This window comes from Halichoeres trimaculatus, unplaced genomic scaffold (assembly GCF_033239565.1).
Source record: "Halichoeres trimaculatus isolate MK-OKI-2021-1 unplaced genomic scaffold, fHalTri1.1 fHalTri1_scaffold_1, whole genome shotgun sequence".
NCBI classification, from domain to species: Eukaryota; Metazoa; Chordata; class Actinopteri; order Labriformes; family Labridae; genus Halichoeres; species Halichoeres trimaculatus.
Genome location: NW_027437179.1, coordinates 16643911 through 16670914, shown reverse-complemented (window position 1 = coordinate 16670914; position 27004 = coordinate 16643911). Strand labels below are relative to the sequence as shown.

Sequence of the window (27004 nt, the reverse complement as noted above, 5' to 3'; positions counted from 1 at the left end):
AACATGAGATGTTTATAACCCTTTCAACTTTATCCACAAAAACTATTACTGTAACTTTTTACGACATACTTTTTGAACCATGTTTGATAAATTGGGTGGTCTTGTCAACTTTTCAGTAAAGTTTTAATTAAATATGCATTCTTTCAATGCAAGAAATACTTATTTAAAAATTGAGTGACAATTTTATTCTAACTGCATTTTTTTTTTTTTTTGAAAAGTAGCACAAATTTCCTTGGTGTTATAGGGCCAAGTTCCTTCAGAGCAAAAGTCTTCTTGATTTGAGGCCAATTCTTAAAATATTTTAATCTATCAAAACCATACAGTTCAACCAAAAACATAAATATTTTGTAAATTATTTTGTGATAGTTGTGTTGTCTCGAAACAAATGTGCTTAAATGAATTGTTTTGTTGTAGAACTTCTTTAAAAAGTCAAAGTTTTTAATAGTTCCTTACAGAGAGGTGTATTGTGCTCTTTGAAGACTTTACGCTACATCTCTGGTACCTCAGTGGATAAGATACATGACTGACTGACTGATGACAGAGGAGGTGGAAAGGAAGACTCAGACCTCTTATTTGATAAAGACTGTTTCGTTGATTTTGTATTGGAGAAAGACCAATAAAGACAAGTGTTTACCTGTATACTGTCTTGTTGAGTTTACATCAAATTCAAGTAAAAGTGAAACACGTTATATATGTGAAAAAAAAGAAATTAAATTAATCAGAATCTCTTCAGAATCTAATTTAGTGAGATGTTTCAGTTATTTAGACTTTTGTTCAAGCTATGAGCCAATAGTTCTACATATGAGTCTGCTATTATTAAATATTTAAAATTATACCAAGGTTTAATCACTGAATAAAGGCAGAGCTCCACAGTATGACTTTTTAGGTGAAAGAGACCTCACTCAGACACAAACTGAAGTCTTATTTTAGAGACAGGGACTCATCTCTCAAGCCTTAACACTTAGTAGGGTAATTGGCTACAATGCAGGTCCAGACAGACAAGTCTTGTTAACACTTTTCGCTTGTGCTAACGCTTATATCATATTGTGTTTTAATTTGCTTCTAATAATCAAAAAAATAAAAGAAATAAAGTTACAGCACCTGGTCTCAAAATGACTTAAAATCTCTGCGCAAATCATTAATGAGGGGGGCCAACATGAGAACGGTTTAAGTCAGTTTTCCTTTTTCCTTAAGCCAGATGTGTAGAAAACAATACAGGCTGTAGACTCTGAGTTGTGACGTGCTGCTTTGGTGGAAATGCAAACCTGCACATACAAGGTACACGTGCACCTGTATGCATATGTAGATTGGAGACATGTGGGAGTGTATGAGAGGTCCAATAAAACAGTGTGAAATAAGAGGTTGTATGTAAAGCTCTGTGTTTTCATTGCAAGGACTGAGGCAAAAGAACGGCACTGTGATATACAGCACCACCCATGAATAGAGGAAGTGGCTGATGTCAAGAAAACATACACTGACTAAAGGACAGCACCAAAACTGACCATTGACACACAGAGACAATATTAGTAGAGGCTGATGTCTACAATACGAGGCCGAACCAAGGTGCAGGCTACGAAAAGATGCTCCAGAAGCAGGACACCATGATGAAGTGGGGTACAAGCTGCAGGCAGGTAGCACCTACATGGAACACCTACATTTAGGTGAAGGTCACAGTTATAAGATGGACGACACCTCCAAAGGTGGCAGAATGACTGAGTCAAGATCCTGTGGGAGTCCAGATCCAGACGGATAAGTTGGCTATGGTGAATCAATCAGACACTGTGGTGCTGGACAAACAGCAGAAGAAGGCAGAGGTAGATAGATGTAGCAACATCAAGACAAAGGAACAAAAAAAGCTGACGAGGTACCAAAGTCTGCAAGAACAGCGGGAGAAGATGGGGGAAAAGAGCCAGCATGCTTATAGTGATCAAAGCGCTCGGGGACCGCTAAACTGGGAGAGGGTCTCCAGCAGATTCCAGCAAGAACACTCTGTCACCAACATGATCTGTATCCAGAGAGCTCCACCACTCAAACAGCTGAGATATTCACAGGACCCTCAGGACCCTCAGGTTCCCAGGCCTCTCAGGCAAGTGGAGGAGAAGGCAATAGAAAGCTAATGCCGGTGAGTGGAGGGTTTATATAGAGTAGACTGTATATAATACACATTGTATGTTCCCTATAGGAGCTACTCAGCACAACAAACCAAGTAATATTCTACGACAAAATGCAACATATTTCTTCAGTTTCTGAACTAAGGTTAAAGTTTTTCTTTCTGCCAAAGTGTTGAAAGTTATCTGCAGTGACAGCTGAACTTCACTGTTTGTTTTGGTTTCTTTGTATCTGTTTATTTTTGATGAAATCCCTTCAAAGAGGTCCCCAAGTCATTCTGACTCTGACACATTTAGAACCACACTGTGCGGTATTATATTACCCATGAGCACTAGCATAATGGGCTATTCGAAATAACGAGGTAAACCAAATCATTCTGAGATGCACTCTAATAGGCCCGTTCACCTATTCACCTTAAGCCCATAATTTCTTCCACATTGTGAATGTATGATAAAGTCTATGTATTATACATTTCATTATGGCTTCATTTAGCTGCTTGGAAAGGGCAGAGAGTCACGCAGAGTGAAAGAAACAGCTAACGCAGACGTTTCTCTTTAGTCTTTCCCTCGACTGCAGAATCACGTCATATTAAAACAACCATCCACAATGTGCTCAATTATTTCCAGCCCATATTTTTCTTTTCACTGTCCAAAGCGTGGGTCAGGGAGGGAGCCAGTGTTTGAGGCCTGCTTAAATGAAAGCACAGTCTTTTCTCTCCCATATTCAGACTGCTTTCCATCAGTTTTGCCTCATTGGCCCCAGTGTAGGTGCTGCAGGAGACGGTTGAGATGAGAATGCCACAAATGGCCTGAAACTAATGTTGGCCTCTCTCACCCTGTAGATTTACAGCGCTCTCCAAAGACTTTCTATTTTTTCTTTTCATGTTTTTTCAATCCCAGGCTGTCCTCTTTCTGTTCTTTTTATCTCCTGCCTTCACTCCTTTCACTTTTTCAAAAAGCGTGTCCCTCACCATACACCCCAGTATCCATTTAACTCAAGTTGTCTCTCAACCTCTCTATTTCCACTGCACTTACATCTGTCATGTCAAATCATCTGACAGCTAAAGCTCGGAAACATTTTCCATTTGAGAACAAAGGCAAATCAATGGCTCAAGAGCTGCACCACTTGTGATTCTTTATAAGTGAATTGCACTTGACAGCCTTAAAATGACCAGTAGCTCAACGCATCTCCTATACATCACTGGCATGTGTAGACATCTTTGTGAGTGTACGTGTGAGAGAAAGAGGGAGAGGGTTCTGTCTGTGAGCTTGGTTTGTTTCTTTGATGAAGGAAGAAGCGTTCAGAAGATGAACCACAGTTATCTCTTCTGAGTGAAAGAGCTGGAATGAAAATCGCTGGTGGAATTGACAGATACCCTCAAAGATTACCTTAATAGGGCCATAAATGTGATGTAATGGCAACAAAGGAAAAGACAAAAGCAAATTATCAAATTAATTATTGTTTTGACTTAATCAGCAAGAATTTATTTTGTACATGGAATTTAATTTGCTTAGGATCAATCAAATGCCCCACAGCCCCAGATCTAGATAAGCCTCCCTGTACCTTGCTGTCAGTTCTTTCTCCACCAACACTGAATCAAAGAGAAAACCATCAGTGGTCCACTTCACACCTCTCTGGGCGTGTCATTTGCATCCTTTGATGCTTGCAAAGCTGTAATTACACTGTGAAGGTTAATTGGTTCTTATAGACCCAGTGAACCTGGCTGAGTGAAGAAACACAGGTAAAGAAATCTGAAAGAGGCTGCAGGAGAGTGTGTGTGTCCTGAAATTAAGTGTGTGTGTGAGCCTTAAACTCTGTTCTGGTTCTCTTCTGAAAACAGCCTGACAAAGCCTGAACTGGCCTCTGTTCTCCCCTTCAGCTGTCTGTCAGGATGCAAAGCGCTGCTGCACAGAGATCCACGACAGCATGAGTCACATCCCCCATGGTGCACTGCTGTCAGCCATGGCTGAGGGCTGAGGAAGAGCCATACTGTGATCACATATATACATCAGTGAAGATGGTTACACACACACACACACACACACACACACACACACACACACACACACACACACACACACACACACACACACAGACTAACCCAACCTAAACACTCGCATGGCCACATGCAGAAAGGATACCCTACAGGTTTATTCCAACCATCAAACAGCTGACATGTGAAACAAGGATAAAAGAGGGTCCATGTCTCCAGCAGGGCAGCACAATTTGGTGCCCCCACTCTCACCCCAAACACCCCATGGCCTGACTGTGTGTGTGTCTTTGTGTGAGGGTGAGAGCTTCCATGGTTTGCTGGAAAATCTGCCCTCTCGCCGACATGTTGGTGAAAGGCGATTTCCGTAATCCGGGAGTGTAAGCCTCGCTGTACAAATGGGCGTAAGAGACTTTGTGGATGTGTTGCTGTGTGTGTGTGTGTATGTGTGTGTGTGTGTGTGTGTGTTGCTAGTAAAAGCTGCATGTCTGTCTGGGTTTCTGATAAGAGGCATGGAGTGAGAGTTTGGAGTAGCAGCAGTATGATGCTGCCATGGGAATTCGCTATGGATTTCACTTATTTCTTAATGTATAAATGATGCATAGCAGCAACAGACCATGGTTACACATAAAATGGTGTTAATAAAAGAACATCAGGCCAGACTGTGCATCCCTCAAGGATACTTGAGGACGCTCACACTCGTCTCTTCCCGCAGGTTGCCCTGTCTGATTTGGTAGAAAATTGGAAATGAGAAAAATAAGATGAGAGTCCAAATCCAATATGCAATATTCTTTCAGGTTGTGCGTCAGGATTAATTATTTTTACAGTGCACGCTTGAACATTATGAATGTGTCTTTTAATGTCAGCTCCTTTAATGTTAAGCTCAGTTCTGTTATTCTTTTGATGTATTCTTCCTCTGTGTTTTCCTTGTTTGATAATTTGACTGTTTTTAGTTCCATTATTTATCTGAGAGGGCAGTGTGTCTAAAGACTAAAACTAAAACAAAACCCTCAGAACATTCAAGAAGATGACAAACAGTGCTATAAATAGTGAAGCTTTTAGTTGTTGACCTTAAAGAGCCAATCAGTGAGTTTGAAGCTTTTTTTTCTGTCACTGAGAGATTGACGCACATGGTGGTTTCCATTCTGAGTTATCTGCACAGTTCATTTTACTCAGTTCACAACACAGATCCATGCTCATGCATACATTCATAAACCTGGCACAAGAATGTATATGCATATATTTCACAGTCATAAATCTAAGCTATATGTACTTGGCCCCTGGTGGTTGAGAGGTCAATAATCATACAATAGTTTTATCTCTGGTGATGAAGAGTATAATGTTTGCTGTATTCTTCTCTTTTCTTGTTCCATTTTGTCTCTTTTTAATGAACAGTCTTTCTGTTTACACATATTGTTATGAGACCTGGAGGTACTGAGGCCAAAACATGAGTTCAGAGGGGACAGAGTTTTTTCTGTTACTGCTCCAAAATTGGGAAACAAGCTCCCCCTCCACAAAAGACAAGCCCCCTCACTGTCCAATTTTAAACCCATTTTCATTCCTTGGCTTTTAACCCAGCTTGAGACTCTGGTAGTGTGTTAGTGGTCTATGGTTTGTTTTAAGTTTTTAGTAGTTGTTTTTATTGTACTTAAATTGTTTTTAAAAAATGAAAAAAATATTGTAGTACCTTAGTTTTATTGATTTATTACCTCCATTAAGGAGGTTATGTTTTTGAGACAGTTTGTTTGTTTGTTTGTTTGTTTGTTTGTGAACAACATAACTCAAAAAGAAGCAAACAGATCTTGATGAAAATTTTCAGGAAATGTTCAAAATGTAATAAGGAAGAGTTGATTAAATTTTGGTGGCAATCTGGATCCAGGATTATTTAAAAGGATTCTTTACCATTGTGAGATAGGGCTGTTTTCACCAAATGTGTATATAACTCCACGATAAATGGTTGGATTGCTTTGTGAAACAATAAAAGACAAGATCACCATAATTTCTGACAGATGTTAAAGTAAGATCCAGATCTTGGTAATATTCTGGATACCAAGATCTGGAATATGAAATATGTACTGGGTCATCATAATTTTCAACACTGTCAGGAAACAAATTATCGCACAAACCTGCAACTAACACCAAATTGTAGCAGACAGTCTGCTGAAAGGAAGTATAACATTAAAGTAAGACTGGAGTGTTGTGTGACAATCACAATATGCTTGGCGAATTGCTTTTCTAGTTTGTTTTATTGATTTACTTATGCATGCCTGCACCATCTTTTATGTACAGCACTGTGTTTCAGCTGTGGTTGTTTTTAAAGGGCTTTATAAATGAAGTTGAGGGAGGACCATAATGCTTTCAAAACGCAGAGTGAAAATATTAAAGAAATCTATCAATGATAGTAAAAACCACACACTCAATCAGAAAATCAAACACAGGTTTGTCCAATGTTTAGAGTGAAAGTTTTCATACCCTTGATTTTGTCTAAGCAGCTCTGTCTCTGTAATGCAGGGTGTACCAATGCCTCCACTAAAACAATAAAATAAACTGAAATCATCAGCATCCATCCCAACATATTCAATAAAATGAAGCTAAACCCTTTTGTTTGTTCCAAAACGTTTACTTAATCAAATCGCCGGCTTTCTGAAGCAGATCTTTACCAAACATTCATTTCACTTTGAGGAGTGTCTGGGGAGCTCAGAACAATATGGCAGTCATTATCATCAATTTAGGCATGCTGTAATCTACAAAGAGATGCTCTGCCATGTGAGAAAATGTCAAGCAGCTATATTAACAGGTGTAGAGGTACCGCTGAGAGAGAATACTTCTGAATAATCCTCTGATCGTTTCTTCCGAGACCAAGTATGAAGTAAGTATTTGTGTGCTTTTCAGGCAAAGATTTTTTTTTTTTTGTCTACCCGTCTGCGGTGCCCAGAGGCACAGCAGACAAATCATCTGGCATCATGACTTAAATCGGAGACAAGAGCAGTGCTTTTCGCCTGCTGGGTTGTGTCTGATAGAAAATACCAGAATGTTGAGTCTCTTGGCCTCACAGTGATTCAGAGAGGTATACCTGTAGATTCTCTAATCTGCACTCCTGCCTGGCCTGAATAAGCACTCTGAAACCAAACATTGGTTGGCTGTATCGTTTTTTCAATCACAGCTTTTCTCTTCAGAGGCATCTATTATAAAAGTTTCATGGCACACCAAAGACATTCGGCAAGAAGAAGAAGTTTTTGCAGGAATTATTCAGACTGTCACTCACCCTGACAAGCATGTGAGGGAAGGGTCCTCTGGAGTTTTCAGGCACATTGATGGGTGGAATGACCCAGTCTCTCTTTTGTCGTCTTAGCCCGTTGGCAGAGGAGCCCCTCTGATGTTTTCGAGGAAACTTAATCACTCTGGGTTGGGACTCCCAGACTCTTGAAAACATTTCCTCAAAGCCAACCTGAAAAGAAGAAAAGGACAAACAATATCAATCATATGTCATAGCATCGCATGCTGAATGTCTTGTCCATATAACCATTTGAAGATGCTACTTTTCCAGGATAGGTTACGAGATGAATCTTCAAAGTGCTACAAAAAGTCCAGTTTTCCCCTCTACTAAAGATTGAAAGTAAAATACTGGGTGTCATGCTTACAATAAAGCCATTTTGGAGAGTGACGGGCGAAAACATGAGGAAATAAGTACATTTTTTTCAGACTGCATCACATTTCACGAGGGCTTTGGCGAGGCAGATCCCTCACAGAAGCTACACGGCTAGATTTTGTCCACTGTGGTCTGTCTTTTTACTTGTTCTGGATTTTCCTGTAGGAAAATATTCAAGACAAGCCTGTCCCTGTCCCCTGTTTCCCAGCTCCAGTCTGAAAACAATGTGACACTTTGGCCTGACAGGAGCCTGTCATCACTTAAAACAGGTTATGATGAAATAGCAGTGTAATAATGAGGGTGACAGAAGAGCCCCCCTCCTTCAGTTCCCTTTGTGGAGCAATAACTTGGAAGACGAGCAACTCAAATGTCAACCAGGACAAGGGAGATATTTTCTCTAAATAAACAAAGTAGAACAAAGTGTGCAGACAGTTATGATTACTGTCCCTCATGGGCTTGTATAACTTTACTCCTTTGCAGTTAAAGTGAGTCTGAACAACATGCAGGACAATGGCATCATGGGAAACTCCTATGTAAGGATATATGGATGTGTACACAACCCCCTGCAGCTATATCTGCAGCAAGAAGATTGTGTTCGTGCTCATCCTGCTGAAATAGGGGTTAGAAGGGTGTGTAAAAGACGGCGTGTTTTTCCCCATCCTCTGTGGTGTCCTCCTTTGTAAGATGGTTGTATTGCTGTAATCCACCTAATCCTATTGTTGTCTCTTGCTCTGTGTACCAACACACACACACACACACACACACACACACACACACACACACACACACACACACACACACACACACACACACACACACACACACACACACACACACACACACTCACACTCACACACACACTAAGACACACACTAACCCACACAGACACGCTGGCAGCAGCCTGCTGTCACCTGAAGCGCAGTGGAAAACCTCCTGCTCATCTCACCTTGAATACACGCGTAAGCAGTCATACAGGAGAGACACGTGTGCAGGTTTCACCACACTCAGGTTTCCATGCCAAACACAAGGCAGCAGTTCTTCATATCAATATACACCTGTAATCCACACCTGAGCAGACTAAGTGTATATTTTTCATCTTTTGTTTGAGCTCTTTGCACATTCACAGCTCAGCGGATTGGACAGGCAGCTCAGAGCAGAGCTCCTGACAGCCAGAGCTGAGGGTTTAGTGACGTAAAGGGAGCGGGGTGAGCGGGTGGCTGGTTAGAGGACAGATAGAGGAACAAGTGGACCAGATGTGTTTCCCAGATAAGATAACTCTCATTGCAGCTCCACTCATCCACAACACTAACAGGTACCAATTGGCACAGGGGAGGCTGGGTGCTGCCAGGCCCCTGCATGGGTGGCAGGTGGAATTAGTCTCTGTCTGTGTTTCTGCGGCTGTGTGCATATTTGCTGATGCTCATTTGAAACAAACAAAAATCAAGGGAAGACAAACAATGATGTACCAAAACAAACACACAAATGAGGATAAACAGCCGCTCTCTCTGGCAGATGATGTTGAATCATCAGGAATGATTGTAAGTCGGTGCATATGGACATTTATATCATACATGATACCACAGCTCTGTTCCTCCCACAGCCGGTCCAAGTCCAGCATGCTGCTGCCATGATAAAGTCTTTATCTGCCTCCCCAGATATCAGCATAAAAACAAAGAATTATTTCTTTACAGGAACAAATGAAGCCGGCAAAGAGGATGTGAAAGCATCCGGTTGGTCGAGTCCAAACATTCCTTTGAAAATGTTGCCAAAACAGAAATGAAGAGGCAAGACAGTCAGGCAGGAAGACACAGAATAATTAAAGGGAGATGGACTTTGTTGCTTGTGGATAATATCAGCACAGCAGCTGCATGTGACTGTCACTGTCACACAGCATGGCAGCATGGCTGTTCACAATATGACAATCACAGAAGCACAAAATCAACACAGGATAACTGGATCAGGCTCTCCATGGGCTGCCTGGACTCTAGGTGCTCACTGGAGATGTACATGTGCAGTGTGCTCAGTCATGCCTGTGCGTACATATGGGAACTCATATGTGCCGGCCTTCATGCAAGCATGTGTGCACACATTCAGATGTGTGTAATGCATGAGCATATGTGCCAGTGTATTTGTCGTGTGTTTTTGCATGTCCCAGACTGTTAATGTGCGTGAACACATGACAAGGAGTCAGTAAGTATGTTCCTAATGCGCCCGCAGCTCCTGAAACCCAGAGGCAGCCGAGGCCAGCTGGCAGCTCTCTGCTCCCAGGCAGCCTGCACATTGCTGGACCGTTCTTTAGGCCTGCAGCCTCTGAGCCCTGGAGCTGACATCTGGAGGTTATCAGTCTGACAAATAGGCAGAACAATACAGTGTGTGCTCGTCATTGCCCATTCTCTGTTCGGTAGGCACATTTGACCAGTTCCTTTGAAGTTATTTTTCTGTCTTAAGTGCTGCAGTTCCCTTTGCTGGTTTACTGTGATAAAATAGACATGACTGCAAGTCTTCTGTGAGTACACCGTCTCCCATGAGAGCTTCTCTGAAAAACTCAAGTGAAGAAAAGTAACAACGAAACCAAACTTTGCACAAAATGTATTGAAATTCTGAAAGCAGCCGTTTTCTTGTTTAGACTTGCAGCTTTGCAGAGTGGATTGTCAACATAATCAGGATATAATCACAAAGTTTAAGCACACAGGCATCCAACCCTGCTGCCAGAGCTTTTGAATGACCAGTGGACTCCAGGGTCCAATGTTCCACCCTGCTGCTGGCCCTGCTGTAATCTACCTTGAACAGGTGAGGCTGTTTGGGGAGAGTGCAGCAAAAATGCAAATCAAATAAGCACTCGCTCTGGCTACCAGTCAGGTCCAAATCCAGTGGTGCATAACTGATGGGCTCTAAGCTGGTGGAGAAGGCAAACCAACGTGCCATGAAATCAGTACGAGTTAGAGAGCACTCAACGAGAGGCCCTACCTGTGTGAGAAGCGATAGCCTGAGTACATAAACACAGCAGAGAGGGCTCTCAGGCCAAAGATGCTCTACACTCCGATTGCTGTGTATTGTACCCCGGAAAAAAAATTAAATACTGAAATGAACTGGTTCATCACAGAGCACATTCCAAATGTGCTGATTTCTGCTGCTAAAACAGCGCAGCGAGAAAGCAAGCCAGTTATTAAAAGCACATCACTGCACTCGCACTGGGGCTACACAACAAAGCAGGCATAGAAAGAGATGAATGCTACATTATACTCTGTTCAGAGTAGAGATCAACCAATCATACATTGTGTTTCAGTTCAGCATCTCTCTGCACGCTATCTGTCTGTGCCCGAAGCCAGTGAACAATGTGAGCCACTATTTGAGCTGTCTGCTTTTTAATCGCCACCAGGGCAGAGAGGATATCCAAAGCTGCTCGTTGCCTTCCCAGCCACCGCTGCACTTGTTAAGCAGAGGCAGATTGTGGTAGGGTGACGTGATCATGATAACCTCTTTTCCAAAATAACAACTGACATTCAGAACAAAGAGATGGGTGATACCCGCTGCACTCCTTTGTGTTTACTGAGGTAGAAAAAGGGAGACGGGTCACACGTTTTTAAAACGCTACAGATAAAACTTTGCCTCCTGGGAAGCAATGGTACTTTAGAGCTTTCTCTGAAGTTTCTCCTGACATGCTGACTTCAGTTGAAATATCATAAATTAGAGGAAGAAATCTGACATTACTTGCCTTAAGACACTGCTGCTGACTGTGAGCTATGTCATTTTATTTAGAAATTTCAAAACTCAAACAGGTCAAACTCAAAGCCCACTTTGCCAACCTAATAACTTTTATAGTGTTTTAGTACAAAATGAAGAAACTGTATCCAGATCAGTTTTATTTCAGACATAACAGAAACAGATACTCATTAATCTCACTCTCAGTAATAACTGTGAATGTAGATGAAGTACACTTCATTTATCTTAAGTTTATCATTTACTGTATTTCAACCATGTGGGCAGAATGACGCGGGAGATGTTCACCCTTTGTTTGTCACTGTCTTCTAAAGTGTAACTCTGTGTATTAAATTCTTTCATTTGAGATAAGGTTTAGTACTGACTAGTAAAAGATAGCATGCTAATATATGAGATGCTATTGTTGGAAGCGTGTTAACTGTGTTATTTCCATTTTGCTGCCATAAAATGTATCTTTGCTCTGGGTAACAACTTTTTAATACTTGCTGTATTTTTCTTCTTGTTGAAGTGTACAAACTTTGAAACTATAAGAGCAAAACACGGAAAGCAGCAGGGAGCAGGAAGTCCTGGGAGACATGAACATGACCTCTCCCACAGGGTCAGAGCCTTGTCTGCAGGGCCATTTCTTATTAGGACAGCTCATAGATTCAGACCACATCTCCTGCTTTCTATCTTCTTTTCTACATCCGCCATGCCAAATGAAAGGAGTTTAATAAATATCCAGATCTGCAGAGTACAAAATGTAACAAATAAATGAGTCAGTCAGACTGAGGGAGTCTGCAATAAAAAACTATGATCGCTTGTGAATGTCACTCTTCCCACTCAGGCTGTAAATAGCCGATGTCAGTGAGGACAACTTGTTTAAAAATGTTTTTCAGAGATGTGGAGGTTGCTGCTCAATGTTTCACTCTTTACATTTTATGCACTTTTGTAACCTTGTCCATCAGAAATTCTAGTATCACCTTTTGCTGTATGTACCAGAAAGAGGAGGAGGAGGATGAAAGGGATTAATCACCAGTGAAATTATTTTTCTCGGCAGGCATTGCTTCAACCCTGAACATATCTTATGTTGTTCTAATAATTCCAATATTTTATGAACATGCAGTGACTAATTTATCGTCATCTGGCTTTATGAGCTCACTGAGATCCTCCAGAAACACTTTCTCATTCTTTATTGCATCTGACACTGACAAACACACACCACCAGTGTGCTGAGACGAACATATGTGTGATGCCTAAAAGCTGCTTTTCAAATTTACGTGTGATATGGGAACACACATTTATTGTCACTTGTTCAAGTATTGAATCTTTCTCTGGCCGTATGATGTGGGAAACGTAATTATACAGCGAAACTACATCACCTGGTCCTTGCAGACTCCGCAGAGTGGAACATTAGCTCAATCAATGTCAATTATATTTTACTCTCCATTATTGCACCGCCAGGAGTGGGCAGAATTTTAATCCCCATGCTGCAATTGCTTTAGCTACATGAGTTCTTTCTTTTTGTCATGATTAGAAACATGACTGAACATTAAGCCCTTTGGCTTTCAACAAGTAGAGCAGCAAAAATGATAACGGTTTAGTGCTCTGCAAACTGCTGTCGGGTAGTGGACATCAGTAGCAGAGGGTGTGCATCTGGTCTTGTGTTTTCATTTTGTGTCAACTTACCGAGCAAAGCTAGCAAACACAACAAATATAAATCCCTTTTTAATGTATTCAGTAATAATACATCTCTGTCTTTAAACACTTGCCAGTAACTTAAGTCTGAAACGATTAAAACGAGAATCTGTAATCTCGAGTTCTGGGCTGATTGGGCACAAAACGATCTTTGTGTGGCAGCCAAAGTAATTTTCACAAACCAGTTTCTACGATTTGAAGCAGAGCAGATACTGACAGACACACTAATCAAGAGCACTAATTTGATTGCAGTTGAGATATCCTAGAGTACCTGTGTCTTGATCTTCTTGTATACCAGATGCTCCTTGTTGCAAAGGCCTTGGATTTCAATGCACAACTATTTGGTACATAAGGTTCAAATGTTGATATGATAAAATACTCAGAGCCTTTCTCGATCAGGGGTAAAATCTTTTCTTCACTTACAAACTAACTTTTACTGACTAACTTTAACACAACAGAAACAAAATCTTAATTCTATCCTTGATGAAATTACTTTACATTAGCTACAGCTGCTATTTCTATCATTATCCACCAATGATAATTATCTGTAATGAACTTTTACTGGCTAAATGAGAAACCTGCAACCTGAACCTTCTCTACATTAATCTCTGCTAATGGAAGAGAGGCAAAAAAAAGTAATTAAGTAGGGGAGCGTGTTACTGTCATGCCAGGGAAAGGAAAATAGATCAGTACAATGATAGAAAGTGAGAGTTTGTTTGTTAGAAAAAGATGTTTTGCAAGTTATAACGAAAGACTTAAATTTGTAGTGAACGAAGGAATGTATTCCCATAAAAGAAATTAATAAAGTTATACTTAATATCTGATAGCAGAACACAGAGCAAATATAATTAGTGTTGGGGGCTTTAAAGAGGTCAGACTGATGATCACATGACTACAAGTATACAAGGTTTTGTTTACAGTGTGACAAAAAAAAGGGAAAAACATTTTAAACTTCAACACTTCTCTGTTGAAAGCCAAAAGTTAGTTCACAACTTGTTCAAAGGCAGATCTTTTACTCCCAAGACCAACTTAATTTGTTTTAACTTCTATGTTGTGAAAAGCTAATCATACATGATCAAAAGAAAACGCTGTTTATCTTTTATGTTTTGTTATTACGTGGTAAATCCGTGTGATGTAATAATGTGAAATATATGTTCTTTGTGTGAAATTAAGTTGTCAATGCTGTGATATATAAATGGTTAACTGGGTTAGCAGCAGTGAGCTTTCCCTGTGTCTGACATCTCATCCTGCACCCGTACTTCCCACGGCCTAATGTTCATCCACTTTTTTAATACGCCGTTTGTAGTGCAACTCAACAAGAAACATATGGCATATTTTTGAAGAAAATGAACATACCTAAAAGATCCTGTGGATTATTTTGGGTGTCATGTCACTATCCGAAAGAGTCGCTTGTTTAGCTCCTTTAAATAAAACGTAGATGTCCATCATTTATCGACACGCTCTAGACGGAGAAGCTACAACCTCTGGGATACGATGACTAGAGAAATCAAGTCAATATCAGCCTGTATAATTCAACTGCCCTTTATTTGATTTATGTTAAAGGTCCCATATTATGCAAAAATCACTTTATTAAGTCTTTTAGTGAAATTTGTGGGTCTTTGGCTTTCCTCCCAGCCCACACCACTGTACTTAGTAGTGCTTGTGAATGTAAAATCCTGACCTAAAAGGAGCTGTTCGGAATTTGCCGACATCAGCGATTCCCTTTTTTGACCAATCAGGAGCAAGTCTGACCTGATTGGTCCACCGGAGCAGATACTCCCCTCCCCGCTGCTGCTCCAGCAGCCATCACTGCCATCACTGCTCTGTTTTTGGCTGTAAACAGCCACATAGTTCCATGCACGAGCTTCCCATTTCAGAGGATGACAAGACTAAGTAGCTAGAGTTGATTTATCAACGAAATGTGCCAGCTACACTCAGTAAAACTGTGCATGTGTGTGCCAGTCACTTCACGGCCGACTGCTTTTCCAACTTTGGACAGTCCAACAGAGGGCTAGCTAATAGACTGGTCCGGAATCCAGGCGCATTACCAACCATCCGCCAACAAACCTCAGACCCTGGAAATGTGAGTTTTTTAAATGCTGTGTGCTGTGGAGCAGATGTAAGAGCTTTTCCTCAGTGTCCCCCCTGTCTCTGTGTTAGCTTCAGGATGCTAACTTTAGCTGCAGTTAGCCTGTTGTTTTAGCCTGCAATGTTACAGTAAAGGAGCTTCGCTGTTTTCTAAACATTGTGCACTCGGAGCTCGTGGCGCCGCTCTCAGTGACGCGGAAGAGCGGGGCGGTATCATCGGTGGCTCATTTACATATGAAGGTCACGCCCTCTAAATCAGAGCGTTCTGAACAGAGGGGCTATGAGAGCCTGGAAACAATGCTGCTGTGCTTGATTTATTGGCATTTTGGACCAAAGCATGTTACTACCATTTCATGAAGACATCAATGATCCATATTAAACTGCAGAAAAGGAGCAGAATATGGGACCTTTAATGGCAGAATAGTGAAAAATGAACAGATTTTCATTTGTTTACATTTCATTTGATTGATAATACATGGATTCTTCACTCCTGAATTTGTTTATGCACCTTACCTTGGTCAAAGCTAAAGGATGAGGATGTCCAGCCATGGCGACCTTAACAGTCGTCTCCCAGATGTGTGGGTCGTGGATCCCCCGAGCCGTCACCATGAACTGGACCGGCTCCGACAGGTTGGCTACCTCCTGCTCGGTGTACACCGTCCCATCAGGCTTCACGCTGAAGTTGGGGTCATTGCTGACAAAGCCCACCTCCCTGCTGCGCTGGCAATCCTCAAACTTCACTGCAGAGACACACAGGAAGGGGAGAAGGGGATAGAATTAGAGTGCAGCACAGTGACATCTAGTCCACAAGGTATTTTGCAAATCCTTGACACATCTGGCAGGATTAAGATTAACCTGCATCCATCAAGACGTATCTTGAAATATCTCCTCCCTTTGGCTGTCACTTTTGATTTGCCACTTTGACGTCTTTGGCAAAACAAACTGCTTATCTGTTTCTGAGCCAGAATACACGGGAGGAAACCTAATTCTTTTACATATCATTCTTCACCAAAACTAGACAGCGATAGCAATGTCAAAACAGCATTTCCCTTGGCTTCTCTGGGGGGGAAAAGCATGAAAAAAGGTCTAAAGCACATTAGGCTGACTGGGCTGGTTCTGCTCCATGCTTGGCTGCCAACAGAGAGCAGAGGCATGAATGGCATTCAGAGGGTTCTGCTAAAACTACACCGCTATTCCTGTTTCCTGTGTAATGTAGCATATGTGTGTGTTTGCATGGTTTGGAAGGGGGATTTCGTTAAAGAGGGTGATTGCAGTCTTCCCCCGCCACTTATGATTTAAGTGTTGGAGGGCAGTTGAGGGGATAGATGAGTGACAACTGACTTGAATCCACCACCACAGCACCCAAACAGAGAGGAAACTTACTGTGCTTCAGACAAGACTATTTAGAAAATCCTTTCATTCCACTGCCAAATTTAATTAACACTCAGTGCATCATTCACCCATGTTTCACAGCATGATGCAATGACTTGAACGCTGAGAATGACTGATTATTGTTTTCACCATCTATTATGTTACATCCACACACACACACCATCCCTTGCCGGCTTTACCCCCAAGTTGAAGCGCACATGCTCTGATCGTATCTCACAAACTCTGGCTGCTGATAACAAGACAAAATGATTTCATAAATCACAGAGGGAACAGATCGCCTGTTATGAGTGTTGGCAGCATGATTTCTCAAAAATCCAGCGTGAAGAATTCTGCACAGCGGGCTTTTTATCAAGCCATCTATTTAATTTATCGCCCAGCTTCCTGTCAAAAGCAGCTCCAGAACAACAGGCTAATAAAGCACGAGATCTCCTGGCCACTGCAGCTCGTCGTTGCACAAATGAGGCCGCTTGTTTTCAACCTCTGAGTAATTGCTTGTGTAATGGGACTGATGGTAAACACAGTTTTGACAATGTGTGCATCTATCTGTGTTGACAAACGCAATCCATATTTTCATTAAAAGAATACAGGCCAGTGGGGAACATCCTTATGTGAATGATAAGTGATTACCTTACTTTTGGGATCATTTATCAAGGCGGGGACTGTGGGTACGGATTGAACATCAGGCTGTAACAATGTGACACAGACCTGCTTGAATTGTCAACAGATGAATTGTGATGGCAGGCATGTATTATGTAAATGACTTCAATTAGCTTGAACTCAGTGGGCTAATTGTTGTCACTTCGACAGGTCTCTTGTGGTGCAGCAGCAGCAAGGCTTAAGGATACTGCAAAGCGCTGCTTATGAAAGCCTCGGCTACTGGGCGTGTAAGAGTGGATATGTGTAGGTGGTGGTTCAGAGCACAGATGCTTCGAATGTGTGACATAAACTAATTTACATCAAAATTCTACGATAAAGCTTGGGAGGTCTCTGAGGGGCTGTCTTTGCTTTGTGTACTTTGCCGATGTCAGTGAGCATGGGAACACACATGAAGCCATTGTGACATTAGCCCTGTTTCGCATTGTTGGCAGAGTGTCCTTGATTCTTTGTGAAGGCACAAGGCCACATCTCAGTCCACCATCCACTGCCTGCTGGTGCATTCCCACCAGGGGCCGGGGACCACGACCCTGAATCTGACCGCATCTACTTAGTCTGGAGATATTCATGAATGCTTAGCTAGTCATTAAAAATGCTGTTTGCAGAGCACATTTAAATCAGCTGGTGGGATCTGATCTGTCACGCTGTTAAATGGAGATGAAAGCAGCAGAAAGACACAACGCTGAGACGAGATACTGATAGAGAAACTGTGCATGCGTACGTCACAGAGAGACAGAGATGGAGTGATAAAAGGAAGCAAGCAAGAGACAAAAATACTATAGCACACAGAATGTGAGAGATAAATTATGGATATATATCATAAACATAAAAAAAAAATCTCATCCTTCATAAGAAGTTCTTTGTGTGAAGACCTGAACACGAGAAGAGAAAATGCACAATGCAGCAATGCAGATTATTCATTACTGTCACATCATAATGGAATAGAAACAGTGAATAAAGATGAAGCACTGTTGATATCTAATCTTTGCTTATTTATTGTGATTGCTCTCTGGTGCATGTAATTCATTTTGCCATCTTATGCTTGACAAACTGCGGCATACTTTGTGCAGAAAATTGAATTTGAAATGTAAAACTGCAGATGAGGCCTCAGGGTGTTTTTCTAAACTGGGGACCCTGAAGGTCAGTGAGCTCACACTCCTTCATGAATTAAATAAAAAAAAGCCGCATAAATATTTCACAGCGAGTTCAATCAATGCTGCCACTGGACTTAGAGTGATCACCAGGTCACTTCATCTGGAGCAGCAGGTCTGAGCAGAAGAGACGAGTGCACCCAAGGCCTATGGCGGGAATGTGGGAGAAGTGAAGATGTGTTGTATGTCATTACCTATGGATGTGCCCAGTATGGTTATTTCACAATGTGGCACTTTTCAATTTTTTGACATCTCATCATGAATGTTCCTTTCCTGTCGGGGAGTGAGTTCTGTAAGAGGCTTATCTCTGATGGGAAAACCCACACATGAGCACAAGGATTTCTGCTTTTTCAGACAAAATTCTCCATTCAAAGGATTTCTTTTATAACATGGTTACATTGTTGAGAGATGGCAGATTTTCAGGTGTATTGTTTATTTCAACAGATACAAGCTACTAGAAAAAATGAATTTTGCCACAGACAGACCTGGGCTAGTATGCTGCTTCTTACACTGTTTGTCTGACTTTTGTTTGCTTTGTGAGCCAAGATTGCCTGATTATTTCAACACGTCTGAATGGAAAGTCAACATAACAAGCCACAGGGTGTCATTGTTTACCAAAAATGCATCACAAAATTAAGGTAAAAAACAACTGTATAGGTTGCTGAGACGTCTCTGCTGCCTGGACCTTCATCTGCATTTGGACCATGTAACAAAACATGGACTTCCTCGTTAATTAAAGCCTATAAATACCATTACTGTATGGTACTTTGCTATACACAGGGGTTTTTGGAGTGTGCAGGCGTAGCTGAACAGCTCTATGGAAAAGCTGATTGCGTTACTTAAACAGCTGTTTCAGCAGTTCATCAGAAAGACTTGTAAACTATACACAAGTGTTGTGTCTTATTGCAGCAGCCTCCTGACACAAAGATCAATTCTGTCAATTGCTTTCTACCTCTGAAGGTGTGTAAATGTGTGTGTGTGCTGTGCTGTGGGTTGGCAGTCGATGCAGAAAACAAAAAGGGTATTAAACCACCTGCTCAGGCGACAGCCAGTGTGTGTTTGCCGTCTGTTCTTCTATTTTGTAGCCCAGATATTTGTAAATGTGTGTGTGTGCGTGTTGTGTGGTGTTGAGGGTGTTGGTCCACTTCTGTGTGAAAGCTTCAAAGTGAGTGTGCATGTACTGAGTGTGTACGCTCCCATGTGGGTGTGTTTTTGTGAGTGTGTCCTGTATATTTTAGTGTGTCCTGCCATCCACAGCAGTGTTTGGCAGGCTGCTGAGGCTGGTGTCATTCTGCTTGGCTGCTCTTCTCTGGACTCGGACGGTAGAGAACATGCTGTCCAACAGAGCGGCTAGCGCGGCACACACACAGCTAAAACAGAGCGGGCAAGCAGCCGTGACTGCCCACCACCGAGTGCACACACGCACATGTGCACACACACACACCACTCACCTGACTACAGAGGGAGAGAAAGACACATTTATGCTCTTTGTCTCTGCCTGCTTGTAGATCCACGACAATACCCGGAGGAGGCTAGAACAGCTCTTGAATGGAAACATTACAGGTACATAATGTAGATGGCAGGTGGTACATCTGCACAGTCTGCTCTGTGCATTCACATGGAGCATGCATCTCTCATCGCTGTGCACCCGCCCACACCATGTTCACCTGTCGACTGTGCACGCCTCCTCTCCCCTCCCTGCTGATCCCTCCACTTCCTGTCACCTCCTCCTCTCTGTCTCTCCAGCTTCCATCCTCTCCTCTCGGATCACCTCTTTACCCTCCTTGCTTTCTGCTATCCTTATTTCCTCTCTTTTTAACCCCCCACCTGGGCTCTTTCTCCTCCTCCCTCCCCTCTGCTCCCTGCAGACTGAGCCCCTTTCTGTGCATGCAAACCAGGACACCCAGTCTGAGCCAGCAGCTCAGCCAGACATAAAAACGGGCACCCTGGTGGGTCAGTTATTACCTTTGTCAAAGGGAGCTGAGACACTCTCACAAAAGCAATGAAAAAAAGACATCACACAAAAGGTCAAAGCCACATAAGTCTGATCTGAGCATTTATTCACTTGTTTTTTGAAACAGTTTTCCCATTTTAAGGGTGAATAGATGAATCTTTTTATAGACTTCCCTTTATCCAACACCTTTATCACTGTTCATAGCCTCTCTTTTATGATTTTTACTGTTGTTCTGCATGTCTCAATCTGAATTTACTGCCTCTACTTTCATGTGAGTTGAAGTGCTTTAACTTTTGTGGTTTGAAGGCTCTATAAATAAGGATTAGGGTTCTGGTTGCAGCAGCTAAAAGTAGAAGTCTGACAACAAACACACTGTACATTAATGGATTGGTGTGACATAAATAATCCTCTTCCTTCAGCTGATGCAGTTGTAAAGTAAACTTTATGTTCAAAGTCTGACTGTGGCACACATTTCGCAGATTGTCAGGTAAATTATGAGGACTCGGATCCAAACGGAGCATATGGAGCTCCTTTTGTTAAGGAGCTGTTCATCCCAGTCGTGTCACAGTGCTAAGTAAACATTCCCTCTGGTGCCCCGTCGCTTTCCTCAAGCCAACAGGAAAATCAACGCCACCCACTCAATTTGCAAATAACAGTGTTTTTGCCAGGCTGGGGCTGTGATAGACAGCACAACAGACGAGGAGTAAACCAACTCTGCTAAAACACAGAACAAACTGTGTGTGAGAGGCTACAGGGATATCTCACAGAAAGACACAAACTTCAGCCTGACTTTAATTTCAATAGCACAGAGTGTACACTGAGTACTTAGCTTAATCGTTCCTTTAATTTTAGCCAGTTAAAGCTCGAACTTCTAAGATTAAAAGATTTAATTTGGCATCATTCACAAACAGAACCAAAAAAATCGACCTAAAAGTAAATGATTTCTGTTAATTACTCTGATAATTGGCACCACTTGCAGCAAACTGAAATGAGTTTCTTTGTGACAAACTGCATCAGACGTGTCTCGGTGAAACTGAATGTAAAAGCCCTATTTGTCAAGTCGACGAGACCATTGAATTCTTCATGAAATTCACTGCTTCGAGCAATGAACTCAAAAAATCTGAGTCCTGTTAAAAACCTATACTTTATCTTCAAAATGCCAGGGTTTCAGCAAGAGAGACAGAAAAAGAGAGCAAGTCATGTTTAAGCCAGACTGCCAAGAATACTAAAATGTTCTCGTTGGGAGACTAAATGGTTTTGATGAACTGAGAAATTCCCTGAAGGTGCATTTAATCCTCCAGTGTAAGTTTAAACATGAAAAATGACTGAGCGTACAAGGTTTACCTGACAGTGACATTACAGCAGCTTAAAATCAACTCAAGAGACATTTAAGTCGCATTAGTCTCCCAGCTACTGGAGGCGAGCGGAATCAGAAAAGTTTACACCATTCAGTGGGAGTCAGAGTACCTGCAGTCGAACCAAGTCGTACTGGCAAGTAAAGATGTAAAACCTATTTTCTTTTTTGATGTTGTGTTTTATAAACATGCCGCTCATTGTGAATCTACAGCCAAACCAGAAGCACTCTGTGCAAAAACATCCACAATCCTTTAAACTCTTTTAAAACCCAACCCACTGAGACCCACAGGAATGCTTATAACTAATGCAATTTACATGTTGCTGTTTTTCAGACACTACAGGTACAATGTGACTTTCCTGAAAAGGCTTTTTTTTTTGTCGCAGTTGGAAATGAATTTCTCTGCCTCTGCAGCTCTCTGTTTTAACAAAAGCCCACACAGTTCCCCCTGACAGCTCGCTCTTACAAAAGGAAACCACTGCGACTCAAGTATGTGTGTACACGCGTGTGTGCGCGTCAATGTGTGCGCTTGTGCGTGCAAGGCAGCCAGAGTGAGAGAGAGAAATAGAAACATGGAGTGAGAGCAGAGAAGGGACACTGGAGTGGGAGTGTTTGACACAAGCTCTTTGCATATATGATTATTACAGCTGATGCATAAATGGGTATGGATGTCATCGACTCATCGCGCTCTCATGGGTGTGTGTGTGTGTGCGTGGGAGAGGAGGTTCTGTCAACCTGCATTTGTGTGCATCAGCGCTCATGTTTCACTTTTTAAACACCACATGCTTGTTATCTGGTGCCAGCGCACTTACGGGCTGAACAAAACCTTGTCTGAGTCTAAGTGCACTGTCACATCTATAGGGCCAACATCCACCCACATGCCCCTCCACCCCCACCCCATCACACCTTTGTTTTTCCTTCTGTCACCTTGCTCATCCTGCAAGTGCAGAGCAACAGCTGCGATAGGCCCTCCTGGGTTGGCTCCTACCGGGCTGTCAGGCTACAGAGCGAGTCTTTTTACTGCAAATACATACAGCATGTTGTGTGGGCAGCACGTTCTCAGAGGTTGTCACAGCGTTTCAATGGATTATGAAGATTTCCTCGCAGATATTTGGCTTCCCTCTGCACACAGCCTCACCTGCACGTTATCACATTTCACAGGGAGCTTTTCTCTACATCACAGCTCGAGTCTCAGCCTGTTCAAGTGCATTCCCTGTCCTGTGAGTTTTTGCCAGGGCACTTTTCTGGGTAGAGTATTTTGGTTTTTCACAGCCTCGGCCTTTTCCTCTTATCTCTGCATTAGCCTGCTCTCATGGGCACAGGCGTGAGGAGGCTTGAGGAATGAGAAAGGGGAAAGAGGCGAGATAAAGAGGGAAAGCAGGAGCAAAGCAGAGCGGATGCAATTAAAAGACTGGGTCACAGATCGCAGTGCCAGGCGTCACTGTGATTAATACACCCCCATTCAGCCCAGAAGCTGTTCTCCTCTTTGTGTGGATCTGTGTGTGTGCACGTGTGTGCGTAGTTTTGTTTGTTAAGCTGTTATTGTCCAAGCTAACTGCAGCTAGGGGGCACCAGTGTCTCAATACGTGCTGGCCTCAGGTGGGCTGGGATTGACCCTCTTTAAGGTCATGTCAGGGATCTTGGTGACCTGAACAAACGGGTCTGATGAGATGATCCGTCTCTGTCTGACCTCCTTCAGTTTGTCCAGGAGATAAATCAACCCAACATCCATTTTTTTCTTTCTGTTTGTTATAGCAAGGAAAAGCACTGGAGTAAGGGACAGGCATGTGTCTTTAAACAACCACAGCCTTATATATCACAGCCTGTGGATCACAGAAGACCACAGTAACTGATATGGAAATTGTTGATAAAGGAAATTTTCCTTGTTGCTGTCACTCTGTGTTCTCAGCAGCTACCAATAAAGTCAGACAATTTTGAAAAAAAAAACAGTAAAATTGAACTTCCAATTCAAGTCAGTGCAGAAATTAGAGCACAGGAAACTCCCATGCTTGGACCCTGGCCTTTTCCCACAGCATTTTGCCAATCAAAACAAGCTCAACAAACACAATGACCATTATTTTTGGTTATTTCCTCTCATCCGCCTGCCACTCAGAAGACCTTGCCTTCAAGGCTTCTGCTAAATTTCAACACAAGTGGAGAAGAAGCCACGCTTTATCGCAGCAATATCTTCTTTAAGGAGGTGAAACGAAGAGAGTGCCTCAAGGCAACATGCTGTCTGTTATCTTTCAGTACAATATAATAATTTCACATAGCCCAGAGCAAGGTGTGGGGACCTCAGCTGGGCAGAGTGACAATGTGAGCAAACTAGGGGCAAGGATCTGGGGACAAAAGGGGCTTGTGGGAAATGTTAGTGACCCTCACTCAAGCGGATAATGACTGTAATGAAAACCCATTACTCTCAAAAAAGCTTCTTTTTCTAGTTGGTAGGAATTGTCTTCACTGCACACCTTGTACAATGCAGAGAAGAAACTTTAAAGATGACTTTCTTTATGATACGGAAATCCTCTGATTAGACCTGGAGACAAAGCAGCTGAGAGAGTTAAAGAGTAAAGTAACAGTACATAAGCAGTGCTCTGACTGTGTGTTTATGTCTGCAGCACCTTTCAGCTGGTTATTTTTAGCAGCTCTTGATTACCCTGGAGGCCCTCCTTAATAAATACTATAAGACTAAAAAACAGGCTTCCTCCCCCTCCCATCCTCAGAGAAAAGCAAAGACTCACTCACGAGGTAATCAGCTTTTAATTTTCTCCCTCTTTCCTCTTACATTCTCTCATTTTATCTCCATCCCTTTTCACTCCCCACCCCCCTTACTTAACTGAGTGGACCAGCAGCCCCTTTCATCTCTCTGGTTCTGTCTTTTCTCCCTTCCATCTTTTTCCTCTTTTCGTGTTATTAGCATAAAAGTGTTTGCATCTTTCCCTGGTGATTGTTTAGCTGCTGTGTTCAGCATCTTGATTTGAATTCCCCACAATTGGACTAATTAGCATTACAAATATACACTTAGAGAGGAACAGAAATATCTGTTACGGCTGACAGACTAATTTAAGAGAACTGAGGGAGAGGCAACACTAAATTTTGTGTGATAAAAGGTATATCAGAGTGTCTCAGTAATGAGGTGTCTCATTCACGTCTGCTGCAACTATTCACTACCTTTATGAAGACCAGTAAATGGTATTTCTACTTGAATAAAACCGCAAACCAAGCAGCTTACAATGCGATCATATTGGATGTCCGCTGGTGATAAAAGCTGTAATCACAACAAGAAACAGACCTCTTATCTGCTCTCACCTTCTCTCAGCAACCCAGATCATGTCCTCTAAAGCCAATGATTAGACTTAAGACAGATCTCCCTCATTATCCGTTGCTCTCATCCATTTCTCTCTAATCCTGTCTCTACTACAAAGACCCCTGGGCCAAGCGACAGCCCAAGGCCAGCCATTAGTCTCTAGGCCCACAGACCAGACTGACTAGCTTGTATGCTCATCTTGAGAAGACTGTGGCCACCTGAAATGTCAACCACATGGTCGGCTAACATAAAACTGCCGCATAGCTTATTTTTCTTACTCTTTATTTCTCCATGTATTTGGTATGTAGAGAGGTGTTTGACTTTCTGCAACAAGCTGTCACTCATGTGATCCTAGATATGAGTTTCTGGGGTGGAAAGAATAAGCCAAAGTGATGTTCAAGTCACTGCTCAGACAGATGCTACGATCTGAAGCCATAAAGGTCATCCCACTGATCAATAAGCCAAGTAACTGATGAAAGTAATTGGTCTCATTGCTGTCAACCGGCATTCAAAAGTGGTTATCGGACTGTTCCTCCAGAGAGCCGAGCCCTGAAAGTAGATGACGGTCATCAGAGGAACGCGGCTACGCGGACAACAGGGCCAGATTGTTGTGAGCTGGGTGCTGATGCCGTCATTATGTAGGATAAATGCTTCTGCAACTGAAAGGATTGGGCAATAAGGCACACAAAACTGCAATCAATGCATTCTGCTTCAGGCTTTGACAGGATATTTTACACTGAGACAGAAAGTCAGGCAGAGAAAAAAAAGCTTTAAGAGAAGTGTCTGTGTGCACTTACAGTCTGAGCCGTGATCAACAACAATATTTCCGCAAAAGAAATGTTTTTAAAAGAATTAATGATATGAATTAAATAATGAATGAATTAAAAAGCAATTACATTTCTATTGACGTAAAAAAAAACATGTTACCTATTTATCAATTATGAACCTAACATCACTTAACTCCTTCTTTGGGCATTTCTGTGAGTTAGATTATATAAACCAAGTAGAGTCGGACTGCAGACGTTACTAGTGTCCTTCATACATTATAAAAAAAAGGTATTACACCTTGCAGTCAATGTCACATAGTGTATACTATAGGCAGAAAATATAACAAGTACCGTACTTAATGCATATACTCTGACTTGAGCTAACTTTTATCATCAACTCTGTTATGTCACCCAGCAATGAAAACATTTGTCTCCCTTTTGGTTGTTTGGCTCTATAAAATCCCAGTTTCAGCTTGGCTACGCGGACGTGTACGTGGATCAGACAAATACTGTCTGAGCCTTTCAGAGAGCAACCCTCCCTTAAAAGCAACAAATCTCAGTTTCTTTCAAACACTATTTGCTTTGAAGTCACCTTGGCCTGTTCCAGAAAATCAATTAAAAACATGACTAATACATTTGCACCTAACACTTTCCACTCTTCCTCCTTAGAGTGTTTGATGTCCCTCACTGCCTAACACTGTGTAAACGCTGAGATCACAGAGATAGTGATGGAGGTATTTCAGCGCGGACCCATTCGCACGTCTTTTCTGCTTCAAGCAAGGCAGACCTGAGGTGAAATGAAATAACGAAGAATATCAGTGGACCCCTACTGTGCTGTTTTTGCACACCTACAAAGCCCATCAAACGAATAGTTAAGTATATTTTAAATATAAACCCTTCCTTTTTTCTCTCAGGCTTTCAAAGACATTTCCCTGTCAGAGGATTTTGTAAGTATTCCAATACAAGAGTCATTTCCTCTCCCACAGATGTGCCCTGTACAAGTCCTCCAGTGACACTTATCGCAGAGATCAGCAGTGGTCCCTAATATGGGAATTCTGCTATCCCTTAAGTGGGCAGTGCTGAGCCTCATTGTGTGCTATAGATGTAGGACGGACAATGGGAGAGGCTGAACCTTTCAGCTCAACTATCTAGCAGGAGGGAATGGGAGGTGGGTCTCTGTAGGCCATAGCGC

General features: G+C 42.1%; 1 protein-coding gene across 2 annotated transcripts in view; it reads right to left on the bottom strand.

The window, feature by feature from the left end:
- cdh4 (cadherin 4, type 1, R-cadherin (retinal)) overlaps positions 1-27004 on the bottom strand; it is a 247630-nt gene that overhangs the window by 77080 nt on the left and 143546 nt on the right. For both annotated transcript variants that reach the window (XM_074670730.1, XM_074670739.1), the window contains exons 4-5: positions 15747-15973; positions 7365-7547 (exon numbers count right to left, since the gene is read on the bottom strand). In XM_074670730.1, coding sequence (XP_074526831.1) covers positions 7365-7547; positions 15747-15973 — 410 coding nt within the window. The remainder of the gene's footprint in view (positions 1-7364; positions 7548-15746; positions 15974-27004) is intronic.